Source organism: Chlamydomonas reinhardtii, chromosome 17 (genome assembly GCF_000002595.2).
Source record: "Chlamydomonas reinhardtii strain CC-503 cw92 mt+ chromosome 17, whole genome shotgun sequence".
NCBI lineage: Eukaryota > Viridiplantae > Chlorophyta > Chlorophyceae > Chlamydomonadales > Chlamydomonadaceae > Chlamydomonas > Chlamydomonas reinhardtii.
The window spans coordinates 1,496,090-1,516,564 of NC_057020.1; the positions used below are offsets into that span (position 1 = coordinate 1,496,090).

Here is a 20,475-nt window from a genome sequence, read left to right on the forward strand (position 1 = left end):
CTATGTAAATGTTGTCTTACTAGGCTAATCAAAACGCTGTTTTGCCGATTCCGGTTTGAGACCGAAATTCTGCAATAGATCATGGCTTCACCAGCTTGAGTGACATTTGCTTTCAAGTAGCTCCAAACTAGCAGCGATGCTGCCTCCGGGGCTTCACAGGGCGATATCGGACGCCGTGAGCCCGTTTGGAGCTTATCCCTCCGCTGATGTGCTAAGAAGCCTCGAGGTAACTTTGATGGAGCTATATTTGCTATCACAAGAGATGTGTCCAATTTGGGAGCGGAGGGCAGTCGCAGGAAGCCGGAGACCATCACCTGGCGCACTGCTGGGCGCTTGGAACGCAATTGTTTTTCTCCGCGGTCCAGTCCTGTCCCCTCCCAGGCCTCAAAATAGTTGAAGCCATATAGAAAGTGTTCGGGTTGGGGGTCGGCGCACCGGCGCAATCCGTGCGCGGTGCTACCGCTGGCGCAACACACTGATGCCCGCGTCCTTGCCCTCCTACCAGCCCCTTTTGCCCCTTCCCGGCTCCGTCCTTACGTTCAACACAGAGCTCCTCTTCGCCACTCCTGACCAGTACCACTCCACCACCACCCCTGCCGCGAATTTGACTTCCTCCTCCAGGTGTATCTGTCGGACCCCCGCAGCACGGACGCTGTGTATGATGGGCTGGTCAGCCGGGCCTGCGCCGAGCCGCTCAGGTACTAGACATCGGGAAAGGGAGCTGCAGCCGTCCATGAAATACGGGAATGAAGTAATTACCAGTACTGCTGGCTCACACGTCTTCCGCCGTCGTCTCATCTAGTTATGCCTGGAAACCCGCCCCTTCGCTCCCTCCTGCCCCCACAGCCTGCCTCTGGTTGAGAAGGTGGTGGGTCTGCTGAAGGCCTACGTGCTGAGCTGCCCGCCCGGCCCCGAGCTGCTGGCGCTGCTGGACGACTTCTGCGGCCGCGTGGCGGAGCTGCCGGCGGAGGCGGGGCTCAGCGGACAGGGTGAGAGCGGCAGGGAAGGGGGAGAGGTGAAAACGGGGAAAGAGGGGAAAGGAGAGGGCACGGACAACCCTGAACATGGAACAAGAGAGGGAGCGGGTGAGCCAGCTCGCGGCAGTGGTTGCGCCTGCCTGGTCTGGCGTGCGGAGTGCATGGTTGCCAGGGGGCGGCCTCATCGCCGCGGGTGTGTGGTAGTTGCCAGGCCCTGGGTGCAATCACGACCTCCGCCACCGCTGCTCGGCCCCCCCCCCCCACTCCCGCAGGTCGCAAGGCGGTGCAGTACGTGCGCTCTTGCCTGCGACAGATCAGGGGCAGCGACAGGCTGGGCTTGGGGCTGGGGCCGGGGCTGCTGGGCGCCGGCAGGTGAGCCGGTGGAGCGTGTGGAGCATGTGTGTGCGCGAGTGTGAGCGTATGCGTGTATGTGAGTGTGAGCGTATGCGTTTGCGTGGGAATTCGCATAAACAAAAGGGCTTTTGCCATTGATGTTTCTTTCCTCACGCAAGGACCGGGAGCCCAGCTATCCTCTGCCTGCTCGCAGGGCTAGCCAGGGGTCACTGGCGGCTGCCGGCAGCGGCGGAGGCGCCGGAGGCGGTGGGGCCGGCGCCGGAGGCGGGGGCGCTGGAGGCGGTGGGGGCGCGGGCTTCCGCGGCAGCCTGCGCGGCAGCCTGGGCCGCTCACGTGATGACCTGTCCAACCTGTCACGATTGGCGGGGGGAGGGTCGGGAGGTGAGGGGTCCGGGGGCAGGATGGGCGGGTCGATGTGTTGCATGAGGGGAACCCATACTAGGCGCGCACGTGGTTGCAGCGCGGGCAAGCGGAGCAGAAGGACGCATGCGGATGGCACATGCACGAGCTTTCGTACCCGAGCACGCCTTAAACTGAACGCATTGACGCGAACAATGGCGTATCCACCTGCATCCCCCAGGCGACAACCGCGGCGGTCTCGGGGGCGGCACCGGCTCCGTCATTAAGCTGTCTATGAGCGCCACCAGCCTCAGCGGCGCCGGCTCCGGCCGCCCACTCAACGACCGGTACGCCGCGGCTGAGGCGCTCTCCAGCCCAAGCGGCGACGGCATGGGGGCAGCGGGGGCCACGGTGCCGCCCTGGCTGCGGCAGTCCGACGGTCGGGGCGTGGGGGGTGCGAGGGGCTATGAGGACCTCCGGCTGCCGCCGCCGCAGCAGGCGGCTCTGGGCGTGGAGCCGGCCTGGGCGGTGCCGGCGCGGCCGCTGCAGCTGCCGCCGCCGCCGGCCGGCGCCACCGCCGCCCGCGCGCGCATGTGGCTGCAGCACCTGCCAGACCTAGCGCCGCGACTGGCGCTGCCCAGCGGTGCTGCCTCCGCGGCGGCGGCGGCCGCCGCCGCCTGCTCCGTCGGCGGCGGTGGCACCCTGGCCAACGGCATCATCAGCAGCGGCAGCAACGTCCTCGGCAACGGCAGTAGCGCTGGCGGCGGCAGTGGCGGCGGGGGCGGTAGCAGCGGCGCCCCTTCTTCGTCCTCTCTGATTAGCCTGGGCACCATTCACCGGGCTGTGCTGGATCTTGAGGAGGCGGACATAGGGCAGCACCTGGGGGAGGTGCTGGGCGAGGCGCGGGCCGAGGTGAGCAGGGCGCAGGCAGGGACACAGGAGCGGGGCAAGGGCGGTGGGGCAGGGGTGGTGGGGCAGTGAAACCGGAGAGAAGAGGGCTGATAAGATGGGCCGGCGCCGATGAGCGTGGGTCGTTGAAGAGAGGAAAGGAAGGGGCAAAGGTGGGTCACACACGGGGCAAGTGCGGTCACCATCTTGCGCCATGCTGCCGCCCCCAGTCTTTGGCGCTTTTCCTGTAGCGCTTTTCCAAACATCCTTGCCACCCCCACCGCCTGGTTTGGTTTAGTGTGGGTTTGGAATTCGCAACCCCCCATTGCCTGCAACTACTGATGGAGCCGGTGGCTGCGCACGCACAGGCCCAGTCGTCGGCGCCCGCTGCGCAGCAGCAGCAGCAGCAGCGCCAGGCGGCGCGCGGGGGCGGCCGCGCCGGCGGCCCGGGCGGCGGCGGCGGCGCGGGCGGGCTAGGCGCGCGCCGTGGCCGTCCCGCCCGCCTGCTGTTCCACCACCCGCCCTACAACCGGTCGGAGCAGCTGCCCATGTCGGAGGCGGACGTGGCGGTGGTGGTGGAGGCGGTGTGTGGCGTGCGGGCGGCCAGCGCACTGGCGGCGGTGACGGGGCCGCCGGGCTCGGCGGCGGCGGCCGCGGCGGCGGCAGCCGAGGAGGAGGCGGCGGCGGCGGCCGCGGCGGCGGGTGTGCCCGAGGGCATGTGGCAGGCGTCGTTTGATGAGGATGCCGACTTCGCGCAGGTGAGGCGGGAGCGGTTCTGGACTGTTGGTGCGGTGCGGTTGGATGAAGTGGGGGTTGACGGGGTTCCACCAGCTCCGCCGTGGTGAGCACACATGTCAGGCACTGTCCTGCATGTGTTTCTTTCCACCTAGCGCTTTCCAACAACGCCTGCGCGCGCTGCTGTTCGCAGATGTGCGGCAGTATCCTGATGAAATTGATCATCGACATGTGGCAGCGCTGCGGCCCGGTCGGCTCCTACACCCTCGTGCTGCGCATGCTGCGCGCCGCGCTGCGCTCCAGCCAGCCCAGCACGCGCGCCAGGGCCTTTGACGTGCTGTACAATCTCTCCGTACACGGCGCCATGCTGAGGGGGGACAGTGAGGAGGCGGCGCTGGCGGCGGCGGCGGCCGAGGCAGCGGCCGGCGGCGCCGTGGGCGTGCCTCTGCCGTGGCAGGTGCGGAACGCGGCAGTTAGCAAGATGCTTGGTTGGGCGGCAGCAACTTGTTGGCGGGTCGTGCAGTGTGCACGACGCTGTGATGCCGCGAGCACTGCGTTCACCCGGGTTATGCTCCTGTTCACGTGCATCATTGTGTGCGTGTGTGTATATGTGTGCGTGTGTGTGCATGCGCAGGTGTGCGCATCTGCGCCGGTGTCACCATTCATCTCCGGCGGTGGCTACGGCGGCGGAGCAGCGGGAGGCGGCCTGACACCGCCGCCTGCGCCCCGCGGCGGTGGCGCCGCCGGCCCCGCCACGCCGCTTGCGACACCCGAGCCGCCACCGCCCGGCCCCGGCCCCGCCCCGTCCCGCCCCCGCCACGTGGCCTCCCACAGCCTGGGCCTCTCCAACAGCGCCCTACTCGACTCGGCACACAGCATGTCCGGCATTCCCCACCACTACCACCACACAATGCAGCCCGCCGCCGCCGCCTCGCTCACCGGAACCATGCGTAAGGTTGCCTCAGCGGGGCGAAGCACGCTGGGCCCCGGCGGCAGCGCCTTCAGCGCCGGCGGCAGCATCGCTGACGCGCCGCCGCCGTCGACGCCGCCGCCCGCCCTCCCGGCGCCCAGCCTGGGCGGCGGTGTGGGCGCGGGAGGCGGGCAGGCGCAGCCGGGCCCGGGCGGTGCGGGGGCGGCGGGGGCGGGGTCGGGGCTGGGTGAGGACCGGGCTGTGTACGACAGGTGGCTGCGGGCGCTGCTGTTCCAGCTGCTGTGCGACCTGTGCGAGGTGAGAGCGTGTGGGGCGGGGGGGGGGCGGCAGGGACGTGGGAAGGGGCGGGGGAGGAACGGCGGGAGGAGCGGGGCAGCCGTCCGTGCAAGACGGGAGCCAGGGCGCAGGAAGAGTCGTGCCCTAGCTGGGCAATAGTGCCTGTGGTCAGGGCGTGGCAGGGCTTAGGAGCGCTCATTTCTGGATGGCCCGGACGAGGGCTGGCACCAGCGGCGCAGCGCTCGCCGCGTTCGTGCCATGCTATCTCGTCCGCAACAACCTGTCCAACCTTGTATGCTGCGGAATCCCGGCTACTACTCCTTAAATAGTCATTGCATGTAACCCCGACCCGCAGCGCGCCGAGTACGCGGAGGAGGTGTGGCGCGCCGCCATGGGCGCCACATCGCAGCTGTGCGCGCACGGCGGCCACTGGGTGGCGGGCCGCGTGGCGCACCTGCCGCCCGCCGCCCTGGCCGGACTGCTGCGAGCCGCATGCAACCTGGCCTGGAGCCAGGAGCTGTACGGACACCTGCTGCGGCTCGTGCCGCACGTGCTGGTGCCGCCGCCGGCGGCGCCGCCGGCGGCGTCGGCGGCGGCTGGCGGCTCCGCTGCCAGTACGCCCAGCGGCGGCAGCGGGCCGTCGGCGACGGCGCGCAGCGCGTTCGCGGCGCCGGCGGCGCTGGGCTCGGCCGCGGTGGCGGCGGAGGGCGCGCCGTCGGTGCTGCTGCCGGCGGCTGGCGGCGCCGCCGACGGCGGCGCGGTGGCGGCGCGGCTGGCGGCGTTTGGCGGGCTCGAGGAGTTGCTGTTTCACTTCATGCGCGCCCCCACGCCCGACTCACGCGCAGCGCTGCTTGCCGCGCTGGCGTACTGCTGCTATGGCGGCGGCGGCGGAGCCGCTGCTGCCGACACAGGCGGCGAGCGGCCGCCGCAGCTCCAGCTGCCGGGCGGGGCCAGCCCGCCTGCGGGAGTGGGGGCGGGCGGCAGCGGCAGCAGCCCGGGCGGAGGTCGTGGCGGTCCGGACGGCGCGGCGGCGGTGTTGGGTCTGCTGCAGGGCCTTCACCTGGACTCGGTGTGTCAGGCGCTGAGGGCGGCGCTGCAGCGGCCATGGCCGGTAAGGAACCTATCGACGCCGTCCGATTGCACCGACCGAACTAAGCAAATGTCGCTTGCCACTGCAGCTCGTGAACACCGCTTGTGTATCTTATACCCTGCCGGCAACAATTTGTCATCTTCGCCACCACCGCCATCACCCACACAGGGCATGTCCTCCCGCCTGGCGGACGTGCTCGCCAGCGCAGTGGCAGAGGCCGCCTTCGCCTCCGCCGCCTCCGCCACCCCCGGCGGCACACTCAACCCCTACGCCACCGCCTCCGCAGCAGCCTCCGGCGGCCTCATGCCGCCCTCCCCCTCTGGTGGGCTGGGCCCGGACTGCGCCTATGCGGGCACGCTGCCGGCGGGAGTGGCGTCGCCCATCGCGGCGCGGGCGCTGCTGCGGCCGCTGCTGGAGAGTTTGGAGGTGTGCTGCGCCGACAGCATGATGTCGCCGCAGGTGGGTGCCGACATGGGGCGGGGCCGGGTTTTTAAGAGCGAGTTAGTCCCTGTTATAGCCCGTTAGTCATGCAACTCAGCACCTATGCCCACTGAGGGTTTGTCACTGAACGTGAACGTACGACTGCCTTGTGCACATGCTGCGCGCACTGACGCTGCGCTGTCGTGGCGGCTGCAGGGCTCCCTGCGCACGCACATGGAGGTCAGCTTGGCGCACATTTCCGGTGGTGGCGGTGGCGGCGCTGGCGGCGGGCTGAACGCCTCACTCGGCAACCCGCTGCCTCCGCCCGCGCTGTCCGCGGCGGGTGTGGGCGCCGCCTGGCGCGCGTTCAAGGAGGTGTGCTGCGAGGAAAGCGCCGAGGCGCGGCAGGTCGCCATCCACTGGTTGCACAAGGTGGGGAGGGTTGTAGATACCAGCCCAAACTAAAACAAACATATTGCAGAATGGCGAGGCACAGAGCGTGGCCTATGCTTCCGCAGCGGAGTGGCAACGGAGGGGCCCGGAGGGGCAAGCAGGGGGCCGTCACCTGGTTGCTGGGTTGCCAGCGGCTTGGTGGTTTGACCGGTCCGAGCCCGCTACCTAGCACATGCGCGTGTCTTGTTGCAAGTCCTTATAGCGTTCTGCACCGTCCCGGGACCGCAGCACAAAGCAAGCACATGTTCACACGTGCGTGCCGTGCACGTGCTGCCCCTCCCTCCCTCTCCCTCTCCCTCCCTCCCGCCCTGCAGCTGCTGTCCGCCGCCTGCCGGGCGGTGTACGGGCAGCTGCTGCTGCTGTCGCCCCTGTCGCTCAAGACCTCGCCAGAGGCAAACAAGGTGGCAGCGGCGGCGGCCGTGGCAGCGGCGGCGGCCGCGGCAGCGGCCTCCGGGGCCAGCGCCGGCTCCCCGCTGGTCGCTCTGCCGCAGTGGAACATCGCGCTGGCAGATGCGCTACTGCACGTGGTGGGTGCTGACTGGGGGGTGGTGGGTGATGACTGGGGTGTGGTGGGTGCTGGGGCATGGTAGGTGCTGGATGGGGCGTGGTGGGTGCTGCCGCGTGGTGGATGCTGGGCTACAGGGGTGTCGTGGTACAGCACCGGGTTGCACGCAGATGCGGGCGGGTGGCTGGCTCCATCCTTGATGCTGGCTGTCTACCTGTATTCTGCCATGCGGCGAGCGCGTGGATGGCGGGCAAATGGTACTGGCAAGACAGGATGCCACATGTCGCGTGCCCACTGCCCAGCATGTCTTCCGCCCTTGACTTGATGACTACTCTTGCGCTCCGTCTCGCCCTGGTCGCTCCGGTCAGGTGCGCGAGGCGCCGCTGGGGTGCGAGCTCCTCATGGCAGCAATCTGCCGAGTGACGGCAGACCAGAAGGCCGCGGCGGCGGCAGCCGCCGCCGCCGCCGCCGACAGTGCCGCCGGCGGCCCCGTCGGCACGCTCGGGGGCACCTTTGGCGGCGGCGCCGGGGCGGTGGCGGCGGCCGCCGCCGCCGCGGCGGCGGCGGGCGACGAGGCGGCGATGGCGGCGTGCCGTCGCGTCATGCGTCTGTACTACGTCGCGCTGCAGTGGATGCTGCAGTGCGGCAGCGCCGAGGCGCGGACACCCGCCGTTGTGGAGCTGGCGGACACAGTGCTCACCGCGCTGATGCAGCCCGACCCCACCGCAGCGGCGGCAGTGGCAGCGGCCGCGGCGACAGCCGCTGCCGCTGCCGCTGCTGCGGTGGGCAGCGGCGCCCCCAGCGCCGTCGGTGGCGGCTCCGCCGCTTCGGCAGCGGCGGACAAGCCGCCGCTGCCCGGCGGCGCCGCCACTGGCGCTCGGTCGGCGCCGCCGCCGCGCGCCAGCTCGTCCATCCTGTCGCAGCTGCCGCAGGCGGCTGCCGTCTCGACGGCGGCCGCCGCCGCCGGACCCGGTGGCGTGGCGGCCGCTGCCGCCGCAGCGGCGGCGGCGGCGGCGCAGCTGCAGTCGGAGCCTGGCGGCGGTATGCTGGTGTCACAGCAGCTCCTGTCGGGCCTCCTGGCTTTTGACGCCGACGCCCTGGCCTGCACGCCACCCGAGCTCCTTGTCACGCTGCTGCAGCAGTGCTCACAGGTCGTGCACGACGCTACCTCCAGCGGCGGCGCCGGCGGGGCTGGCAGCGGCGGCGGCGGCCTGGCGGCGCTCGCCAACGGCAACAGCGGCCTGGGAGACGGCGACAATGAGGCTGTGAAGAGCGTAGGCAGCGGCGGCTTCGCCAGCATGCGGCGCGGGTTTGTGGGCCGGCCGTGTGCCGTCTCTGGCGGCAGCGCAGCCGCCGCCTTACCCCTGCACGCTGCAGCGGTGGTGGCGGCGGCCGCTGCCGCCACTTCCAGCCGTGGCGGCCCGGCGCGCGCCAGCGGCGCCGGCGTCGCGGCTGCTTCTGCGCAGCAGCACGACGTCACAGGTGCTGCTGGTGCCGGTGTGGGCGGTGCCGGCGGCGGCGGAGCGCTGTCGGGGGCTGCGGTGGGCCCCTGGCAGGACGACTGGCAGGACCGGCGGCTGGCACTGCTGCTGCTGCTCATGGCGCGGTGCTCGCTGGACCCGGAGGTGAGGCCGCCGTGCAGGGGATCGGGAGTGGGCAACCATGCGGTTGGGGTACTCACGGCACACCGGTTGTAGCCGCAGGCTTGGTGGGCTGAGCGCGACCAATGGCGATGCGGACAGCTAGTGTCGCGTGCTTATGCAAGTGCATTGTTTCCTCACACCTTCCCAAACGCTGCCTGGCCCGAATGCTGCCTCTCTCACCCCCGCGCTGCCTCGCTAACTCGCTCGCGCAGGCGTTCGCCAAGTACTCGCTGTCACACGTGATCAAGGCGCAACTGAGCTGCGAGGACCTTCGCTGCAGATACTACGCAGGTGCACACACCAGCAAGCCTATGCAACCTGTGCACAGCCACCGGGGGGGACATACTTGCTACTCGACTGGCTATCAACGGAAAAGGAAAGCGCTTAGCCCTTGGCCTCCTAGGCCTCCGAGGCCTCGCAAAGAGCAATCCCGTTCACATACAGTCACTCCCGCCGCTGCACCCTGCTTGCCGCTGGCCCCTTCGCCCCATCCCGCTCACTCCCGCCCCATGTGCCCGCAGGCGTGTACCTGCTGAAGCACTGGATGCTGAACCAGCACGACCGCTACTGGCGCTCGCTGAGGCACATCATCGGCACGGCGCAGCAGCTCAACGACGAGCGCCTGCTGGACAACCCCTACCTGCAGATGAGGACAATGCTCAATGTGGACCACGCATGATCAACAAGCTGTGGATGAGTGGATCTCATGTGCTAGCTGTGGGATACAGGGAGTGGCTTGATCTAAAGATGTGGCCTGATCTATTAGAGGTGCGGCCAGCTGTCAGTGGTGATTGGGGACGAGGCATCTGGACTCTGCAGGCGAGTCGCTTGGAAGCGGCGGCATGCGCCGTTTGCCCGTTTCCGACGCTTGCATGAGGATTGATCGGAAAGCGTGCCCGGTAACGCGCGTAGGATGCTAGCTAGCGGACTCGGCTGCGCGTTGGTGTAAGGTTGTATTAAGGCTGGATGTCGCGGCTGTTTCTCGCTCTGCATGTGGTTCATTGATACGTATAGCTAGCGTAGAGCTCATGGGACCGGGGCGGTGGACGGGACTGGTGTCGCCATGACCGACGACGTTGCTTGCGGTGCAAGCATGTCCATTCGAGGTTGCGCACAAGTACCGTACATACATACATGCATGTAAATCAACTTAAGAAGCCGCATCCGTGGTTTGCAAAGCTGGGAAACGTTGAATCCCTATGGAGCTGGGCAAGTGGGGGGGGGGGGGGTATGAACTAGCTACATCTCCAGACCCCATGACGCAAAATCAGCAGCAGCAGCAGCAGCAGTAGCGGCCCTGGGCCCGGCGGCAGCGGCCCTGGGCCCAGCAGCTGCGGCGTGCATGTGCATGCGTACTGGAGAAACACGTGGAGGAGGACAGCGGGGCGTCGCCCAAGAAGCGGCGCCGGTGCGCAGGTTGACGCCGGCCGGTGTCTGGTTAGGGTCTTTGCTGGCGAGCATAGCGCCGCGCAGTATGTGGTAGGCCGCCGCAGCAGTGAGGAATGTTGTGGCCAGAGGATTTCCTGCTGATTGGTTGCCCTGCGCTGGCTGTTTTGATGCTTACTTGTCAGCGCTAGCGGGACGTTGCTGGGCGCATGGCGGGCCGTGCCTGTACGAACCGACCCCGGCTATGTCTGGGAGATGCGGTAGATGCTAGCGGCCTCAGACTAGCTAGGCGTGGCGGGGGCGCAGCCCACTTTTCCCTTGCCTTTCTTGTCGAAGTCCTCAGCCCGGGAGCATGATGGCACGGCTTTGATGGCGCAGCGGCGGCAGCCTTATTACTAACTTGATTGTCGTCAAGACCCACGCCAAGCTATTGCCGCTTCGGATTAGCTACAGCAGTCCGCGTGGTCCCCATGACATCAGCGCTTTTGAACGCTATTATTCAAGCCCTCCAAATGTTATGCTAATGGTGCTATTGGACGGAGCATTATTTATTTGGATGACGGTTGGTTGGGCATGGACACGAAAGCTGGCAGTCCCGCCAACTGCATAAGCAAGCCGGGGGGAAGGAGGTTGGAAACAAAGTACCAGACCTCATATATACATGCCCCGGAATCCCCCGGGAACCCCTTGACCTGCCTGGATGGGCTCCTGGAACCCAACGGAGCCCCACACACGGCAGGGACGACCACCGACCCCCGAATTTTGGCGGCCCATCCATTGGCCGGGTCACCGCATACCCTCACGGCGGACGCCAACTGATGCTGAATGTGCAGTACCAGCCTGCTGCTGTCTACCAGGTGTATACGGCACTTAGACCGAGCACTACGAGCACTCTCCTCTGCCTCTGGGTTCCTTGTGAGGACTGAGGAATGCGGGTGCGATGGGACAAGGTTAAGGCAGGTTGGCGAATTCCCGTAGTGTGCAGCTGATTCCCGGACCCCAGCAGGTGACAATTAAACCAACAGTTTGCGGCGGCAGTGCAATAGGCGCGGCTGATCGCTTGCGCCCGCGCCTCTTGCTGCTGCATGCAGCGCCCGCTGCTCCGGCTCACCCTGGTGCTGCGGCTGCGTCCCTTGATTGGTGCACGCGTGCGTGACTGTGTTAGGACTGAGGAATGCGGCGGTATGTATGATTGCAGCCGGACACTGCAGCCCTACGCACGGACGGGGCGCGCGAGGCAGTTGCGGACAGGGGACACGCGTACATGTATAGCAGCACAGCACAATTACATCATCGCCATCAATCAAGACCGACCCATGCATGCATGCAGAGGCACTTGTGCAGTTTTGCTGCATGGGGCCATGCACAACACGACCACACAGCGCGGAGTTTGCCGCCCTGCCCTGCCCCATTGCGCTTTACTGCTACATACCATGCGTGTCCTTGCATAGCAAAATCGTCGTACTTGCTATTGCTACAGCTCTAATTGTAGCCATTTCATGCTTGTGTATAGCACATCATCATACAATGCATGCTATGCATGCTTTGCCGGCCCACCTAAGTGTCGGCAGCTGCTACTGCCGGCGACGCTCTGGCGGCCTTCGTGCTCCGTCTGGGCATGCAGTCACTGCCGGGTGCCATTCAGGCCTCCCGGATTGCATTGCCTCTTGCTTCTCTTATTTTCACACAAGTCATGCAATGCTACGAACAGTACTAAGAACACCGCAGAAGGAAAGGGTTGACGCCGTGCTGCAGAAGACGCAAGCATGGCTGTGTGTGTGTGTGTGTGTGTGTGTGTGTGTGTGTGTGTGTGTATGTACGCCCCCCACCGCCGTCCATATTTTACACCTCCCTACCTGTTGCTCTCCCAACGGGTCCCCAGCCTGCTGCATATGGCTCCACACAATGTGATGCCACGTTGATTCCCACATTCATCATCTGTGTTCACCAGCAGCAGCTCGCCATCGACTGGCGATACCGGCCCTTCTAGCGGCTGCTGGCACCGGGCGACTGCAGCTAGCTAGCTTGCTTGTCCGCGGAACATACAGCCACGCGCCATCCCTCCGACCCCATAGTAACACACATACGCGCGCCAATAACTTGTTATTAAGATGTGCGCTCAACCACCCAGGTATCCCGTAAAATTACATACGTCAACCACTGCTAGATAGCTTAACCCAGCTGTAGCTCTCGACACCGAGGACTGTTTGCGCCCAAGCCAGGCTACGTATACGTACATCCGAAAACGATCCACCCTTCCGTGCAGCATGCGAAGAAGGATATGCACTATACACACATGCCTGGTGTGTTTGCTGTGGCCAACGAGGCCACACACCATCCACACACCAACTCCTTACGTGCTCACCACTTCCAAATACTGCCAAGCAAGCGAGGTGCTTACTCATGGCTTTCCGATTCAGTTTACATTTCATCTCCAACGAACAATGCAAAACACCCATGTTAATTGCGTGCGCAAGCAAATAGCCCAGCAGTCCAGTCTGCCCTTGCTGCCGCGCCCGCCATTGCGCGGCGATGACGCACGCCCTGCCTCGCGCGCATATGTGTACGTACGTCAGCCATGCGTACAGCTTCTTATCAACACATGCACTGGCTGGCTGTGATTCAAACGGTCACAGGAATAAATAACCCCCCAGTTATAGAGGAAAGCCGCATGTGCGCCCTGCTAGCAATCAACAGTAAGTTCAGCGGAAATGTCGACGTGCCGCTGCCCCTGTTGGCCTCTATCTACAGCCTTCTCAGCACCTACATACGTACTGAACCCTGTTTTCAGACATGATCGTTTCACGCGCATCATCAAGTCATTACGCAGGGTGGCACGCACCTACCATGTGCCTACCAGCCCTTGTGCCTACCAGCCCTTGCTTTGCTTGCAACTGCTGCACGTGCGCCTGTGCGCGCGCACACGCAACACGTACACATGGTAGCGTCAAGCATTTGAGCAAGCAAGTAAGCCCGTGCGCATTGATGCTCACACCTTCGTGCCGGTTGAACGCTTGCTGCTCCACACTCCGCACTCCATACCACTACGCCATCCACGTGTGTATATATGTGTGTGTGTGTGTGCGATAAATCGGTCGCCACCCTAGGTGTGTGTACGTGGTGCGTGATAGCGGTAGGATAGATTGTTAGGGCAAACCGGCCACACGCACGTACATGGCTTCAATACCCCCCACGCCGCCGAAACCATTCCTTGCTTGCATCCAGCAGGCATCCACTGCTGCAGCTAGCACTGCTGCCACTAGCCGTGCACTTCGTTGGTTGAACGGCTGTAGCGTCGACCTGCCAATCAATAACCAACATACACCCAAACGCGACCAAATTATTGAAAGAAATTTATTCCTATGCAGGACAGTCGTATTCAAGCAAACAAGCTCCGACAAGGACGACGAAGGGTGCACCGAGCAACCGCTCGCTCTCTAGCGCGCGCATGCACGTGTGCATGCGATGCGTGTGTGAACGGGCACTCTCGCTCTGCTGCAATTACTGCTGCAGTTGGTGGGGCCTACCGTTGTATGCGTTATCTATCTACTTACGAGCGCACGCGGGCGCACGCGCACCTGCTGTTCCGGCATGCATCAGCATGGCCGCAGTTCCATCGCTCGGACCCCATGCAAACACATGGACAAACACGAGAATACATACTCATCATGCTCTGCGAACGTCATGCACGCGTACGTATCGCTACCCATAACGGAATGCTAGAAACGCGTGCAACGTTGCAGAGAATCAAGTAAAATAAGGAGGGAAAGAAGCGTGTATGGAAGCCAGCTAGCTGCGAATTGCATAGCCTTACTTAAACAAGATTGCGTCCAGCTCGTTCTCATCCAGCTGCCACAAAACAGAATCAAAGTTTATGCTGTCAAGTTGCTCCGAGCTGGTCCGCGCGTAGTTCGCACCGGCAGCGGCGCCGCCACCGACGGGGTGAACAGCAGCAGCAACGACGTGCCCCCCGCCATCGTGGGCGGCGGCAGCAGGCTGCTGCTGGTGCTGCGCTTGCTGGGCACACGGCCGCCACTGCTGCGTGAACGGCGCACCTGCTCCTGCTGTGCCGCCGACGCTTGCTGTGGCCTGCTGCGGGTGCTGCTGCGGCCAAGATAGCCGTATGCCAACGCCACCAGCGAAAGTGTTGCGGCTGGTTCCAGCGGTGTTGGGTGCCAGTGGAGGCAGGGCCGGAGGTAGCAGCAGTCGCAGCGGCGGCGCTGCGGCAGCTGCAATCGGCAAACCAGCAGAAACTTGAGGAGCCGTGGCAAGCGCACAAGCACCGTTCAGCGCCGCCGGCGCCGCCAAACGCCTCAGCGACGATGAGATATGCGGTGATGGAGGCAGTTGCTCGTGGCTGCTCTGCGTGCGCAGCAGCGTGAGCGGGGAGGAGGGGCCGCCGGCGGTCGTGGGCGACGATGGGAAGTGTGGCGACGAGCTGTTGCGAGAGCCCAGCTGCGCAAGTGCTCCGAAGCTACTGCTGTTGCTGCTCCTGCTGCCACCGCTGCCGTCTCTGCTGTTGCCGGCAGCATACTCCATCTCCAGTTGCGGCGCCGTGTTTGTGATGCCTGCCGCCGCCGCCGCAACTGGCGAGGCAAAGCCTACGTCAGCTTTGCCGCATGCACGCAATGCAGCAGCAGCAGCGGCGGGTTGCTGTGACGCAATAATCTCCAAGTGGCTGCCGCTAGCGACCAACACGCCGCCGTCGACGTGCCGGTGGGCGTGGCGCCGGATGCGATCACGCAACAGCATTGGCTGCTGCTGCTGCTGCTGCAGGCTGCCACCGGCGAAGGTACCGGTGTGCCGGCTGCTGCGTGGACGTAGCCGAGCTGCCGCCGCAGTCGCTGCCGCCGCAGAAGGAACGGTTCCCTTGGCATGTAAGCCCCGCGTCTCTGTGGCGCTGCTGTTGAGAAGGTTGCCGCGCGCTGCTGCGGGTGACGGCGGCTGCGACAAGTGTGGCAGCAGTAGCGCTTGCGCATGCGCTGGTACGCCGCCGCTACTGCTGCCGCTGTCCCGCCGGACGCCGTTGCCGCCGCCGCTGCTGATTCGGACACCGGCGCTGGCGCCGACCAGTTCAGCGTCACTGTTTCGCTGTTTGTCGCGCAGGGACACGGGAGCGTGCTTGGTGTTGTCTCTGGTTTCAGAGGCTCCGGGGTCGTCGTTGCGATGGCGTGCGCCGCTTTTGTCAGGGGGGCCGCCACTGGCGGCGTGCCGCACAGCAGCGGTCATCAGCTGCGGCCTCAAGCCTGCGATAGCGTCCAAGCCTTTCCCAGCACCCATGGCGCTTGATGCTGGTGGCGTCGTGCTACCGGGTTTGGGCTCAGGCGGCGCCTTCGCCAGCTTTAGAGGAGGCTGAAAGCAGCAACCCAGCGGGGACGTGGACACGCATCGCTTTTTGGAGCTCCGCGATTCGCGATACTCTTGCAGTGCTGCCGCTAACTGTTGGCTGAGCTGCGTAGACTGCACGCGGGGCCAGCAATGGGCAGAACGTGACGGCGTTAGCCTATGTCGAGCCCGTGCAGTCGAGCAGAGCCGCAGGGACGCAGCAAGAGTCTCACCTCGTCGAGCATCGTCCCCAAGTGCGCTTCCAGGCCGCGAGAGAGCTGCAACTGTTGCTGATTCTGCTCCAACATAGTCTGTAACATTCCACGGCTGGAAAACCGGCCCGCGGAAGGGGCATTGTGGTCACTCATGGCCCGCGGCGAGCGTCAACGCGCCCCCCTGAGGCGCGAAATCTCGCTAAGCCACCGAACGCATGTTGCCATGAGAGTGATACATGTAGAGAGTTGCTTCCGGGGACGCAGGTTGAAAGCTCGGAACCACAAACGCCGCTGACTTCTGCTGTGGGCAAATCGTAGTTGCCAGCGGGATTCAGTGCCTAAGTTATGGTGTGTGCCTATTTGGAGATGGTGGGAACAAGCCACGGCGAGCCTATTGCGTAAACCCGCGCGACTGTCCCGTAGCTCCCACTGTATGCATGTATGGGCAGATTGGGCCTCGCTGCGAGGGGATTGCAACCTTGGAACACTTGATCAATCACCGGTTACCACGTCAATGATTTAAGTTCAGCTGAGCAGTGCCGGAGCGTCAGGGATTGCTCATTATCAGGACACGTACGAAGGTGTTAGGACGCTAGGTCAGGACACTCACAAGACTTTGCGCAGCCCCTCTTGGGTAAAAAGCTGTGATTTATTATTGCCAGAAAGCGCCCGATGCTATCCGTTTACCAGCAGCCATGAATGAGCGATGAATGGCAGCATCGACTACCTACGACGTAAGGTCGCTCGATCGCTCCCGCCCTTCCGTCGCCCAGATGCAAGAAGACCCACTATTGCGCACAAGGTTATAGCGCACCCGTCTCAACCGGGCCGGAATGCATTCGCCTGCTTGCTGCTGTCGGTTGACATGTATGTTGCACATGGCATGCGTGGGACCATGCCCCTACGTGTCGCCAAGGAACATAAAGGCTACGCGTGCAAAATTGCAGGCAAGGGACTTTCGTTGCAGGGATCAACGGCACGGGGGGCGGGGTTCAATCCTAAGGGGGCGTCAACCTGCCGTTATCCATGCTGCTGGGAACGCACGTACGGTGGACGGCGTGCATTAGGAGCTGGTGCTGCGCATGCAGTCACTAAGCTGCTGTCTGAGCGCATTGCTGGACCTGAGCAAGCGGGCAATATCTGCACCGATGATGACTTGGAGGCCGGCATTGCTGTAACAGCGATTCTGATGGGGGCAAGGATTCGGCCCCCCGTCCAAACCATGTGACGGCCCAATTATTTGCTGGCAAGTGCGTATGAATGGGCCCACCCATAAACGGGCCCCGCCCGGGCCCGCTGCCTCTGGACACAAGCCTGGGCACAGACGGGCACAGGCCCAGGCATGCCCCTGGGCCCCGGGCCGCGCTCCGATCTATACTAGCGACGGATGGCCAAGTTACAGTATGTTTCCCAGCTTGTGCTTTGCAGTCATTTAGTCGTCAGATGAATGCGTCTTCATGTAATAGGAGTAGAAACATATGAGCTTGCTCGTCCTTTGTCAGGTCCTTTGTCCCGCCGATTTTTGCCGCGGCGTGGACGATGAAGATTGCATTGTTATCAGACTTACACACAGAGTTCTCGGATGGAGACTTCAAGCTCGGTGACGCTCTGTGCGCTCAGGCGCAGGCTGCCTGCGATGTCCTTATCCTCGCAGGGGACATAGGCGAGCCATTCATGCCTAATTATGCTGCCCTACTATCAGAATGCTCCCAGAATATCAAATGCACCCTGCTGCTGGCGGGAAACCGAGAATATGTGAGTGCAGACCAGCGCACGCGTGCAAGAACCCAAAATCAATATGGACCCCTTGCCTCTCCCCTGCTAGGACATTGGCCCTTCGTCAGGCTGACCTTCTCCATGCATCTCAACCCCAACGTTCCTGCACGCAGTATGCAAACGGCGCTACCATGGCGGAGGTTGACGCCCAGATTGACTTGCTTTGCTGCGCCCTGGGTAATGTGCACTACCTGAACAACCGCGAGCTTAGGCTGGGCGGCATTACTTTCGTTGGTTCCACGCTGTGGAGCTACATCCCGCCAGAGCAGGCGGACGCGATGTCGGACATGCTGTGCTTTTGGTGAGTGATGCGGTGGTGGTGCAGTGGTACGACATGGTGGTGGAGGTGTGTGTGCGACTGTGCACAAGTACCGTGTGTTCGTGTGCGACAATGATGACTGCTGGATTGGGGAGGTAGAGGTTGGGCCACACGGCGGCGGGACTAAGGCCGCCCAGATGTAGATGGACATGCATGCAGGCATATATACCGGTGGGAGTCAAGGGGGTGAGGGCAGGCAATGGCAACACACACACACACACACACACACACACACACACACACACACACACACACACACACACATACATACATACATACACACACACACACACACACACACACACACACACACACACACACACACACACACACACACACGCCGTTGGATTGCTTGGACCTGCCTGTCATCCGCCGCCTACCTGTCACACTGCGCCCACCCGCATGCCTCTCCCTCTTACCCTCGCTGACGCACGCCCCCACGCCGCCTGCACTTGCCCGCCTCCACCCGCCCCCATCACTCGCTCCCGCCCCCTCCCTGCTGCCCCTTTCCCCGCGCACCCATCCCCGCCCGCTCTCGCACCCGCGCCTCTCTCCCCACCTACCTCCTGCCCTGCCCCTCATCCCGTGCCCTCATTCCCTACCTACCTCTCACCACCCTCCACAGGGAGGCCTACACCGCCCCCAACCAGCGCCTCACGCCCGAGGCCTCCAGCCGCCTGTTCACAGCCAACCTGGACTTCCTCGCCGCAGCCCTAGATCGCGCCCGCGCCCGCCGCGCCGCAGCCCTGGAGCGCCGGGCCCACGCCGCACGCGCTTCCCACGCCGCCGGCGCAGCCCACGCAACCCAGGCCGCCCACACCTCATCACCATTGCGCGCGGGTGACGCGGCCCGTGCCGCTGCAGCGGCTGCCATAGCTGCCGCGACGCCGGCGACCCGCACCGCGGCCACCGCAGGAGGCGGCAATGGCCGCAGCCAGCGCTGCAGCTCAGCGTTAGTGGAGTTGGCGCCGATGGGACAAGAGCAGGAAGAAGAAGCGGAGGTGGTGGTGGTTGTGACACACCACGCGCCGCTCATGGACGTCAGTCAGCCACCCGAGTTCCGTGGCGGCCCCCACACGCCCGCCTACGCCTCAGACCTGCGGCCCTTCATCCTTCAGCAGCAGCAGCTGGACCAGCAGCTGTGGCAGAGCTGGCATGAGCAGTTTCGGAGGCAGCAGCTGAGGCAGCCTGGGGAAGTGGATCCGGGGCAGCAGCAGTACCACCCGGCATCGCCAGAGCTGCCACAGCCGCCGCAGCCGCCGCGGGAGCCACCGCTGCTGGCGATGTGGGTGAGCGGCCACACACATCACAACTACGACGTGCAGGTGGGGGGAACACGGGTGGTTACCAACCAGTACGGCTACCAGAAGGGCCGGCCCCTGCGCCGCTTCAGGCCGGGGCTGCTACTGGAGGTGGGCGGCGGGGCCAAGGGCGGGGCTCAGCAGCAGCAGCAGCAGCAGCAGCAGCAGCAGCAGCAGCTACAGCCTCCGCAGCCGCTGCCGCGGCTACAGCCATCACAGGCAGCAGAAGCAGGGGCGGCAGTGAGTGCAGCCCTGGCAGCGGGCCGTGCGTGTGGCGAGGAAGGTGGTGGGAGAGCAGGTTATCTTAATGGAGGAGGCGCGGGGCATACGCAGGAGGCGGAGAGCGGGGGGGTGGCTACAGCTACTCGCGTGTCAGCAGATGCTATAGGGGCTGCCGGGTGGCAAAACACGGCGCCGTTTGTGGCGGCTGCACCCATGCATGAAGGGCATGGTCAGCAGGGGTCGGAGCAGGCGGGGTTGTCCAGCAGCTGTGCACGCACACAGGGCATGACGCGGCCGGCGCTAAGCGGCCGGCAGGGACAAGGTGGCGGTGCTGGTGGCGGCGTGGCGGCGGCTGCAGGGCCTGATGACGTGCACGTGCGGGTAACACGGGCCCATTATGCCGAGCCTGCTGCTGGGGCCGGTGTGGCCGGTGTGGCCGGTGTGGTCAGCGCTGGCGCAGCAACGGCTGCATCGCGGGTGGCGGCACTGTATCAGGCACATGGTGGTGGCGGCGACGGCCCCGCCCTCCCCGCCCTCCCACCAGGCCGGCAAGGCGGGGGCCGGAAGCTGAGCCCATTTGAGCGGATGCAGCTTGGCGGGCAGCAGGCAGCGGGCCGCGGGGGCGGTGACGTGGTGGATAGCGTAGCAGGCTCCGGGGAGACTGCAGCTGAGCAGGTGGCGGCCGGCGGTGGTCACACAAGCGGCGCCGGCCGCGATGGTGCAGCCGAGGAGGATGGCAGTGTGAGCGGGGAGTCGGAGGGCGGGTGGGGCGGGCAGCAGCAGCAGCAGCAGCAGGCGGGGAACGCGGAGGTGCTGCCAAGCTGGCTGCGGCAGTTTGTGTGCCTGTAGCATAGGGTAACGGTACCGTTCAATTTTTGGATGGGCGGGGGAGAGGATGTGAGGGAAGACTCCCGAGAGGGAACATCAGAAGTGAGCACCTAGCGCCCCGGAGCCTCTTGGCTGCGACGTCTTTGCTTGCACTTGACGTGACGTTTATGCCTGGGCGGAAGGCGATCAGCGTTGCTGCATTTCGCACATTTCAGTCAGGCCAGACCGCCAAGGATCATTTGCCAGACCGCCAAGGGTTGGGATGGTGAGGTTCTGATGGTGAGGCAGGGACGCGTCACAGACACACGTCCGCCCGTTGGCGCATCGGATGCACTTTGGGAAGGCACTTTGACATGAAAGCATCGCTGTGTGACTGGCTTGATGAGGTGGCGGGTATTCTGCGCGTGCCGCGCGGGGGTGTGATGCGAGTAGACTTGTCGATGGGGAGGCAGCGGTTGGCGACAGCCGGGGGCCAAATGGGTGGAGTGGGGT

General features: G+C 64.8%; 3 protein-coding genes across 3 annotated transcripts; 2 read left to right on the forward strand and 1 right to left on the reverse strand.

Annotated features, from left to right (window-relative positions):
- The first annotated feature begins 61 nt into the window (after positions 1-61).
- CHLRE_17g707100v5 (uncharacterized protein) lies at positions 62-9,767 on the forward strand. Its single transcript, XM_043072016.1, has 16 exons — positions 62-226; positions 622-698; positions 847-989; positions 1,250-1,349; positions 1,525-1,712; positions 1,912-2,582; positions 2,927-3,316; positions 3,487-3,750; positions 3,928-4,521; positions 4,856-5,611; positions 5,759-6,049; positions 6,227-6,442; positions 6,778-6,990; positions 7,337-8,593; positions 8,824-8,902; positions 9,133-9,767. The coding sequence occupies exons 1-16, from the start codon at positions 137-139 to the stop codon at positions 9,288-9,290; spliced, it is 5,487 nt and encodes a 1,828-aa protein (XP_042914475.1). The 5' UTR covers positions 62-136; the 3' UTR covers positions 9,291-9,767.
- A 1,503-nt stretch (positions 9,768-11,270) lies between these two features.
- Positions 11,271-15,901, reverse strand: CHLRE_17g707137v5 (uncharacterized protein). Its single transcript, XM_043072017.1, has 2 exons — positions 15,556-15,901; positions 11,271-15,457 (listed from the first exon to the last, which is right to left on the reverse strand). The coding sequence occupies exons 1-2, from the start codon at positions 15,565-15,567 to the stop codon at positions 13,808-13,810; spliced, it is 1,662 nt and encodes a 553-aa protein (XP_042914476.1). The 5' UTR covers positions 15,568-15,901; the 3' UTR covers positions 11,271-13,807.
- A 1,080-nt stretch (positions 15,902-16,981) lies between these two features.
- Positions 16,982-20,433, forward strand: CHLRE_17g707150v5 (uncharacterized protein). The gene is made up of 3 exons (XM_043072018.1): positions 16,982-17,292; positions 17,427-17,614; positions 18,258-20,433. The coding sequence occupies exons 2-3, from the start codon at positions 17,445-17,447 to the stop codon at positions 20,002-20,004; spliced, it is 1,917 nt and encodes a 638-aa protein (XP_042914477.1). The 5' UTR covers positions 16,982-17,292; positions 17,427-17,444; the 3' UTR covers positions 20,005-20,433.
- Positions 20,434-20,475: the final 42 nt, after the last annotated feature.